Raw genomic sequence first — 10,405 nt, 5'->3', positions numbered from 1 at the left:
CCGACAGACAGCAAAGAATTCTTGTCACTGGTTGCATACACATTCGTTGTTGGTGGAGAGTTGTGTGCGCGGAAGCTAGGGTTTGTGAATATCAAAGGTGTAGTGTTGACATTACAAGTTTGAAGTGGTGGTGGTTGTGGCTGTTGCGATGTGTTACGCAGGTACTCTAGTTCACTTAGTTCTTGTTGTAGCTCTGCCAGTTGCCTCTTAGCTTCGTTTAGTCTTGCAAGTTTGTTGGCTGCCATCCTCTGAGCTTGTAACTCTTGAGTGAACCTTTCCTTCTTCCTTTTTAGTGCCTCTAGCTGTTTCAGCGCCGAAGCTAGCTCTTCTTCTGTTTCACTGAGTGGGTCGTCCTGTGTGCTTTCTGGTTGTGGGGTTTGATTTGAGGTTCCTTGTTCAACTCTTGCCTTCTGCGATCTCGTTCTTAGGCTTGCCTCGACTCTTTTAAGCCTTTCTTTCTTTCTTATCAGTGATACTTGGCTCAACTAGGGCAAATCAGATAAGCTGCCTTTCTTCCGCAGCTTCATCTTCGGTGGTTCTCTTCTTCTTCTGTGGTGGCATCGTGGGTTTCTTAGCAGCTCAAAACACGGTGGGCACCAATGTTGTATCTTAACCTCGCTCAAGGTTCAACACAACAAAGCGTGGTTTGTTCTTGTATTCTTACTCGCATGAGAATGAGCGTAAAATTTACAATGGGGTGGGACTCCCCTTTTATAGTGTCTCGAGGGGCACTCTACATTACACATTTACCTCTATCCAACCACTATATTCCTGGAATATGCTTTACATGCATGTCATTTGGGGATTACGCTTCTCACGCTGCCCGATAGCTCCGCAAATTGCACTCTCACAGGCTCCGCAAATCCCGCCTCGACCGCTTCAACGCTTCCACGCCTTTCGACCTTGCACCAGGGGTCGCAACCTCGCTCCCGAGGTTACTAAAACTTACACTATTATATGTAGCTGATTTTGGTTTGTAGTTTGTATGTACTACGTGATGTCAATAAAACTTACAAGTATCTGATTTTTGTTCGTAGTCTCTATGCATTAGACGATGCCGACGAAACTTGCTGTGGAATGAAAAACAATCCCAGTTCAGCATCTGTAATCTGTTCATTTAGTCATACTTCGTAGTCAATGGAAAAGAATGAATAGTTAGCTGCCAAATGCAAGAATAGTTTGTGAGTCATACAAATCTGCAGTTGCAATGCTCGGAAAACAGAAGTCCTGTTTTTTTCCTTATTACTCCATTAATGAACGCAAACACTGAATGGTCCTAAATTATCTTGCGCGAAGAGTTCAACGCGATGGTGCGCTTGAAGCTGGTGGTGAGGATGATAATGGATTAACCAATAGAAAACTCGAAATGCCAATATCCAGTTGACATGTTCGTACAACTGTAGGAGAGCACGGGGGTTGAACACGCGAGTTACAAGAGTGAAATTTCGAATAGAAAACACTAAGCACGGTCATATCATCGCTATGAAATGACATTTGGATAGCTTATACAAACGAAATAGAATTGCAGACCATAGTAGTGTTGCGTCTGCACTAGCTGGACTTCAGTTTCAGAAGCGTGCTATGGTTTAAGTTTCTAACGCGTCAGCCGTGAGGTGAGATTCAGATGAGTTCGGAGTTGAGACGGCCGCGTACCTTCCACGGCGGAGTTGGAGACGCCATGTGAGTGAGTGCTTGCTTTCTTCAGGCGCGTGCCTCTGCGGCAGCGCTGCTAGTTCAGGCGTTCGGCCCCGCGCCGTGCGTGCGGCGCGGCCGGGCTGCCGATGCAGCGGCGAGAGCCAATGGCATCGGCCGGAAGCGGCGGAGGAAGCAGACTGGGGGCTGTACCGAATGCGGGATCGGCGCCGATTGGGCCGTGGTTGGTTCGTGGGCTGGACGTGAGTCCAAGATATTGTGGGCCTCTGGCTTAGCAGCAATCGTCGTTACTGGAAAAGGCTTTATTAGATTTTTTGAACGGCGGAGGCGAAGCAAGAACTCCACCCAAAAAAATTGAAGGGACGCATCCTGGAAACGTTCGACGATGCATATACATTTGTGAAACTTTCGTGACAGCATCAAAGCTACGTTCTCTCTAAACAAAAATACGTGCGAATTCACATCACAAATCAAAAGAAAAAGGCAAAACTTGGATCAACATATCGATCGCGCGATCTGTTTGATGAACGATCGCTCACACTTTGCAGATCAACTCGCTGCAGAGAAAACACTGATATCAAGACACAGCGCCGCTGCCGTGACGCCATGGCCGGGCCGCTGCCTACGAAGGACGGCATGCCCGCGTGCGAACGCAAACGCGCCCGTGCCGCCCACCACTTGCAGAACCTCCTCCTCCGCGTCGTGCCCGCGCTTCTCCGGCCTCCGGCTGCAAGCCTCGACGCAGAGACTGCCGGATAATCCGGCGGCGCCGTCGAACGACAGGTGCACCGTGTCGAACACCGACGCCGCCGCCAGGCCCCGCTCGCCGGCCAGGAGCAGTACGAACCCCGAGGCCGCGCCGACGGTCCTCGACGTGCTCTCCGGGCCCGCCGTCATCCGGTGGTGGAACACCAGCGCGCTCGCTTCTCCTCGCCGCGCCACTTCTTTCCCCTGCTGCTGCGCTTGCACGGCTGCCGATACCGTCGGGTGGACGTACACCGTGAAGCTGCGCTGCCCTGTCGCGCCCCTGTGGCCGCCGCCGGATCCGTGCGGGAGCGGGGAGACGGTGGCGAGGAGGACGACGGCGAGGACGGCGGCGGCGACGACCACGCAGAAGATGATCCTGGCGAGCATCGCCGTAGCATTTCTTATCTGGGGAGGCCAAATGCGGGAGTGGGCAGCCTACCGAGCAATTTCAGGAATCGCGTTGATTGGAGAAAGTTGCTGAGAGAGCAGTTGAATCTGCGGTACTTAATCCATTCTGATTGCCTTGGGGGTCAAACATAAACTAAACCACCATTGACGAAAAGGGCAATGCAGAATAAGCAAAACAAATGATCTGGGTTTAGTGTGGTTGGCACGTAAGCCATGGGCGCCTGGTTCGAGTTTGCTAGTTTCTACCTTCCACTGTATCTTACGTGCGTACGATTGGGCTATTCTTCTTAGCAACACTAAGGTCCCGTTTGCCGTTTGGTTCTTTACGAGCTCCTAAAATCCCTATCACATTGAATGTTTAGATACTAATTAGGAGTATTAAATATAGACTAATTATAAAATTAATTGCACAGATGGAGGTTAATTTGCGAGACGAATTTATTAAGCCTAATTAGTCCATGATTTGATAATGTGGTGCTACAGTAAACATGTGCTAATGATGGATTAATTAGATTTAATAGATTTGTCTCGGGAATTAGCCTCCATCTGTGTAATTAGTTTTATAATTAGCTCATATTTAGTCCTCCTAATTAGCCTCCGAATATTCGATGTGACATGAATTTTAGTCCGGACTAAAATCCAAACACCCTAAAACTTATTTTGATTTTTATGTGCTTACTTTAGGCACCAACAGAACATCGCCTCTTTTTGCCAACCTCCATTTCTCCTTGACATGGTTGAAGCTCATGGTTGGTAGCCTTATCATGCAGTCGAAAGAGATGCAGTGTTCATCAATACTTAACTCCATATTTGAATTTTTTTTTGGATTTTGCTAAGATGTTTAGCATTTAAGTACAACATAAAAAAACTCTAATCATTCAAACGAGGACCCACATAATCTACAAAATTCTCTTGAGAATGCTAACAACGACGTCAAAGTCCCACATCTATGATCCATCCCTAGCTGAAATTCTAAACTACTTTTTGGCCACACAAAAATAGTGACAATTCGTTCAGAAAAAATACTAGCAAAATACAAAACACCCCACCAACAAAACCGGAATAAATCCGAAGCAGAACAAAAGACGAAGAAAGAAAAACAATCCCGTCCCCATGATTGGTAGGGACGTCCGATTTAGCGAGGGCTCATCATCCATCCGCCTGTACAGTGCACATAAACACCCAGCGGCCCCTTGATCCACACGCATCATCCCGCATCAGATCGGACCAACCGAAGCCGAAGCTGATCATTGCGCGATGTTCAGTGCACTGCGCTGAGCGAGTGGATCCCATCAGGATCTCTCCCCTCCCTCGGGGTGACAACGACACTCCATCCCTCACCAGCCACAGGCGAAGTGCCTGTCCACCAGAGGGGGGGGTCCCATCCATCCAGCAAAACAAGGTTCCAATGATGCGGTTGACCAAACCCATTTTTGAAAAACTGGACGGGGACAGGAGATGGGCGAGGGGAAGGGAGCAGATCGCAGGGGCAAGGAACAGAGGATAGGATCTACGCAGGCAAGGGGTGCCAGGGCGGCAGCGCCAGTGTGCAATGCATTTGGCTGCTGCTGTGGGCTCGGGAGCCCCCGCCACATTGCCATGCCGCCGGCTCCCGTGCGCCCTCCTCGAACAGAACAGCTCGCCCGGTTTGTTCTGGATCTCGTGTCGGCGGCGGTTGGGCCTCGGCCAGCCACTTGCGAGGCCCTGATTCGCCTGTATCTGCACCTAGATGTGAACTTTTGTGCAGGGAAGAAGAACCGGAGCAACGGCGAGATGATGACCACCTGGTGTATGTGGTTGGTGGAGATGAACTGCGTAGACTGATCCGAAAGTGTTCTTAAGGCCGCAAGTCGGAACAGATGCTTGAGGAGAAGCTATCAATCAATCGTGACATAATTGGAATTTTGGGGTCTATGTCCATGCCTGCCACGCCTTCGTTCCGACGAACAGACAGTCTCACAGTCACAGTCACCTACGTTCGCTCGGCTGGACTCACGAACAAAGGCGGCACAAAAGCAAAACCAGCGGCAAGACGCCGAGCGAGCGAGACGTGCCAACAACGCCGGCGCTGCTTATTCGGACGGAACCGAGCACGGCCGGCGCGACGTGCCCGGGACAGCCGGCGACGACGCGGACCTGAACCGAACGCCTTTACGCCGGGAACGGCGCATTATTCAAGCCGGGCAGAGCTAGGAGCTAGCTGTATGCCAATCCAAGGTAATCTGCACTCCGCAGTGCAGCGGCGGCCACCGCTGTTTGGCCCGCACGGCTGGAACAGGAGTTGTGGCGTTAGGTTCCTGGCCCACTTGATCGACGGAACCGGCGAGCACCAATCAATTTGGCCACCAACTTGTGGTGTCAGATGAGATGGAGACTCGTCGAGGGATGCGAATCCAGCTCCCATTTTCGGACCCTGATGCAGATAATTCAGCTCGGTGGCTGCGTGATCAGACATTCAGACCAGACACAAAAAAAGATGGCCTTTACGCATTCCCTCTCTCGGATCGCCTTGCCGTCCAATGCCAGTGCTCCAATCTCGTGCACTTGCACTGGCATCTGCCTCAAAAACCCCGAGCGATCAGGTAGCATCCCACAGCCGCATCAGAAAACACCGATCCCACCGTGAGTGACAACTGACAGCAGCATTTCTCCCTTTTCGCACGAGAATGAGTAACCGAATAACCAATCCAATCTTTGTTAAATCCTGCACGACTGGCCGTGAGCCATCCAACCGCTCCCAACTCGCCTGACCCTTTTCCATTTTATCTTATCCCTGAGCTACTAGCTCCGATCTGACGGAAGGAGGGTGACCGGTTTTATCAGCAAGGAATGCCGTTCCGATTCCCTCGACCGAACTAGCAGAGCTGTGGGCATCGTCGCCCCGGCGCACATGAGCGCGAGAGCTCGCGGCTCTCCTGTCCCTCCGGTGTCGGGGCGCCCGCGAACAGCGGCGCGCTGGCAGTAGATTCTGCCCGTGCGACCGGGCATCACCAAACAACTCGAACCTTTCCTCTGAATGTTTCAGTTCAGACGATGATGCTTGATACAGCTGCGTGCGTGATGCAGCTTCTGCTGATTGAGGCTATAGTTTAGAGCTTAGGCTGACAATTTGTGGTATTATAATCTGGTCGTTTGACTACAAGCCTGGCAAGCTGGCACGCACGGCCTTGGAGATGTTTGGTGCCCGGTGCAGAGCACTGGTGCTTGTGAATCTTTTCAGTTTGCTTAAGTTAACCAGGGTGTCAGAAACCCAGTACACAAAATGCAGAGAACTATAAGAACATGCTGTGATAACATTTTAATCGTTTGGTTGCCAGTTAGCTGTCCAGTGATGTTGGAGTCTGAAGAATGCAAGAATTTACGATCCATCCTGCAACCCTGACAATGTGGGTGGGAGGAGTGACCAGCGAACTTTTTTGCACGCATGATGCCACGGTCCACTGATCTGAATTAACTCGCCGAGGCTGAGCGCCAGCGACGCCGAGACGAGGTCGATCGGGGAAAATGAATCCGCCGGCACTGTGCGAGATTGATGTTCTCATCAAAGAGTAGGCCCGGGCGACGGCGATGTCCGATGGAGATGCATCGCCGTCGCCGCGGCTGATGATTAGGGTGTCCGATCAGGCGACGTTAATGCTTCGATCCGCACGGACGCATCAGCAGCGCCAAAACAAACACTCCACTCATCCATTCATTCATTCATTCATTGATTCCAGCAGGTCCAATGATCAGCGCGTATGGGCAGCGTCTGGATGGCTCGAGCAGTCGAGCGTTTACTTCTCCGGCCGTCCTGCTCCTGTCCCCGGCGCATTAGACTCCGGTCGATCTGCCAAGCTCCGCGCCTGCGCTCGCTGTCTCCGGGGGCCGGGCGGGATGAGTGAATTATTTCTGTGCCGTCCACGCGCGCGTGGGTGGCGCGAGGGCTCCAGCATGGGCGGGGCGTGGACGGGGAGGCGGGACCGGCCAGCTAAGCCAACCGTACGTGTCATGCCGTGGCGTCGTGAGGGCGACGGCGCGGCGTCGGAGCGGGGGATCCCGAGCGGTTGCTGGCGCTGGCAGACCGATTCGCAGTCGCAGGCAAGGCCATGGCCAGCGCAGAGGCACGACTCGGCAGCCGGTACAGTACTGTGGAGCTCTGACAATGGCGCGACGCCCATGAGCTGTGCATGGAATCCTATGCCGACGAAATGGAAAATTGTGCTCACCGAATGATTTGCCGATGTTTTCTTTTTTTAAAAACGGAAAGCGGGCATAATTCAGAGCCATTTTGCCGAAGCAGTCAACCAAGCATACTAAACTCTATAATCGTCTGTATTGCACTCGTTATAGAATAGCCTAATGACATAGGAGTATGCCTTTTCTCCTGGAGGCAAGTTTGAAGCATGTCTGAATGTCTGTGCTCCGAACGCATCCGAGCGGCGAGAGAACCCGATAGTTTTAAGCTGCATTTCCGCGGCTCATGTGAAGCGGGATCTCGAATGCTATCGGAGAGGATCCAGAAAGGGACCCCATGTCGCTACGAGAGAAAATGGCGCGAAGTTGCCGTGTTTGGCGGTTCCCTCCGGCGATTCGTGACCCTGCGCGCTCGCGGCCCCTCTTTGGGAGAGGGGCACAGCCCAAATGATCAGCTCCGGCGCTCCCTCCGGATCCTCTCGCGTTTCTTCCTCGCCGTTTCCTTGTCGGAGAGTTCCTCCGGCATTAGATTAAGCGCCGTTCCCGCCAAAAGACCATCATGATCAGCTACCCACACGTGCTGATCCTGCTTAGTTTTATTCTCCGTTAACAAGTGGTCTTCAGATTACATTTACAGCATTCATGAGGTGATCTCCGGTTTACTGTACTGTACTTTATAACGTGTCATTGGACAAGGATCCGAGTAGGGATCCTACTGGAGTGATGTTTTTTCTCTCTCGACCTCTACTTTTTTTAATACGTGCATGAATAGAAGCTTTGCTGAAGTTACTCTAACAAAGTAGACTTCAGAATCACAACGTGCTGAAATGGGAATGCATATGCATGCACGGGGGAGCAGCGAAAGCCACTAGCGCCTCAGTGTCTCTGGCAGGTGGGCCCACATTGCCACGCTAGCAGATAGCGCCAGGTAATGCGACACGCTGGCTAGCCAAGCGGCAGCGCGTACCGGTGGCACTGGCACCGAGCGGGACGGGGGCCTACGCCGCCGCGCAGTGACGCTCGCGCGAGGCCGCGACCGCACACGCATTTACGCGCGCGTACAGCAGCAACCCCGCATGCAAGCTGTCCTCAACAACCTCCAGGTTGGCATCCCCTCTCTCTCTCTCTCGATAGTCTCGCTTCTTTTCCACCCCAGTCTGCTCTCCCCCCTCGCCGCGCTACCCGACGCGTCCACCTCGGCTATATATACGCGCGCGCCCCGGACGCCGCCTCGCTACTCAACCAGTCGTCCACTCCCCCCAACAACGACCGCCAGCCAGCCAGCACTAGCAGCTCGCCGCCGGCCGCCTCGGTCCTGCAGGCCGCCGCGCTCGAGCTAGCCGCGGCTGTGGCAAGAAGAGACACCTCTGGATTCCTTCGGTCCGTCGACGACGAGCGGACGTACAGACACATTTCCTTGGATATATTCTAACACAATGGGAGCCTGCAACTCGTGCGAGGCGGCCGCGGTGGCGGCGGCGCCGGGGTCGACGTCGGCGGAGGCGCGGGTGGTGCTCGCGGACGGCGCGCTGCGGCGGTTCCCGGGCGGCACGCGCGCGTCGCAGGCCGTGAAGGCTGCGGCCGCCGGCGCGGGGGCGTGGTTCCTGTGCAGCGCGGACGAGCTGGAGCTCGGCGGCGCGGTGGCGGGCGTGGGTCCCGAGGAGGCGCTGCAGCCCGGGCAGCTGTACTTCGTGCTCCCCGCGGCGATGCGGCGGCGGCCGCTGCAGGCGGAGGAGATGGCGGCGCTGGCCATCCGCGCCAGCGCCGCGCTCGAGGGCGACCACGACGGCCCGCTCGTGTTCCCGGAGGCCGCGGCCGCGGCCGCCGGGGGAGGAGGCGCCGGCGCTCGGCCCGGCAAGGCGTGCCGGCGGTCGAGGAGGGGCAGCAGCCGCGGGCGGGACTTCGTGCCGGACCTCGGCGCCATTGCCGAGTAACCGCCGGCTGGCCAGCTAGGACTAGTAGAAGCTAACAGCAAGCCTTCGGCGAGAAGAAAAATGAAAAGGAAGAAAAAAAATCCAACTGTAGTTACGTGTTAACTGATCAACCGAAGGCTTTGACTAATGCTAGTGTAGGAACGGAACGGACGGAATTGCAGCTCAGCTTGCATCTAGTGTACTGGTGTACGTATACGCGGCGGAGTGTACATGTAGAATACGCGTAGGTCTCGGAGGTCCCCATGTGCGAGCACCCACCGCGAACCAAACCAAGGGCTCCGGTGTGTGTGCCTGACGCGCGGGGCCAGCATTGAGCTGAGCTGAGCTGTAACCGCTGGGATCCATATGCTGATGTGGCAATTCAATCAACGACAGACGAGTCAGCGACTCGAAATTGCCATTGCTGATGCAGTATGCCAAATTGCGCCTTTTTTTTCGTCGAATTTTCCTCTTCCAGTCGACTGTATGTAACGTGCTCAATTGGGTACGAGACTACGAGGACAACGACACGGGCTGAGAGAGCCTGCGTCCCCTTTCCCTTTCCGGATTTCCCATCATGGCATCGCCGGACCACGCGAAGACCCCTACCTCTTGGCCTCTTGGCCCTCCTCGTCGCTCGCGCCCGGCGCCCGGCCGCCACTGGGGCGGGACGCCATGCCGCGCGGACCCGGCCGGGTGACGTGACGTGTGCCGGGTCCCGCCGCGTACGCGCCTCGACAACAAGCTCGCGCTCGCTGGAGTGGATTATTAACCGGCGGCGGTGGTCAGATTAGCACGGCGGATTAACCGGGACAACCTGAACCGATTCGCGATCCCGCCGCCTAGCTAGTGCGCACCACATCGGCTACACGTCCGGATCGATGTCGTCCTCTCGTCGGCGGGCGGGCGGAACACACAGGTTCGGTGCGGCACTCGGGTTCCGTCTCGGGAATATAGGCACTGCATTCCGTTTCCGCGGCCGGGAACACTGCTCGGCTTGCCTTTTCGTGGACTTCACGATTCGAAGGGGAAGGATTGAAGGAACTCACGCGGAATGTCTGCCGTACGGGAGATTGCCAACGGAGGAGCTGGAAGTGACAGGGCCAAATTCGGAGAAATCAGGAAGGTGGCCACTCGGAACAGGCCAAGTGCCGCCACTTGACAGGCAAGGAATACTGCTAGTGGCAGTGTCCCATTCCATCGTCGTCGATCGGCAGCCATGTTTCTCGCTCGTTACTCGTTGCCCTGAGGAGATCCATGTGCAACGTCTTACGTCTGTCTGTGACCACTGACCATGCACGTACACAGCGCTTACCGGTTCAGGATGGCCTGTGGCCGCCGCCCGAAATGTCTTCGCAGTCGCATTTACAGGGAGGTAAATTAAAGCAGGATGCATGGGCATGGCTAGATCTATCTATCGATCGGAAGGAGCAGGGCTGGCCAGCCATCGAAGTCGCTACCTACACTGACGTCAAGGACGTGTCCTGGACGGAGAAGAACGAACGAAACCG

At 54.7% G+C, this 10,405-nt stretch overlaps 1 protein-coding gene across 1 annotated transcript; it reads left to right on the top strand.

Moving 5' to 3' along the window:
* The first annotated feature begins 8,185 nt into the window (after positions 1-8,185).
* Positions 8,186-9,328, top strand: LOC101756744. The gene has a single exon (XM_004981777.2). The coding sequence runs from the start codon at positions 8,418-8,420 to the stop codon at positions 8,913-8,915; it is 498 nt and encodes a 165-aa protein (XP_004981834.1). The 5' UTR covers positions 8,186-8,417; the 3' UTR covers positions 8,916-9,328.
* Positions 9,329-10,405: the final 1,077 nt, after the last annotated feature.

This window comes from Setaria italica, chromosome IX (assembly GCF_000263155.2).
Source record: "Setaria italica strain Yugu1 chromosome IX, Setaria_italica_v2.0, whole genome shotgun sequence".
NCBI lineage: Eukaryota > Viridiplantae > Streptophyta > Magnoliopsida > Poales > Poaceae > Setaria > Setaria italica.
This window is presented reverse-complemented; position numbering and strand designations above follow the sequence as displayed.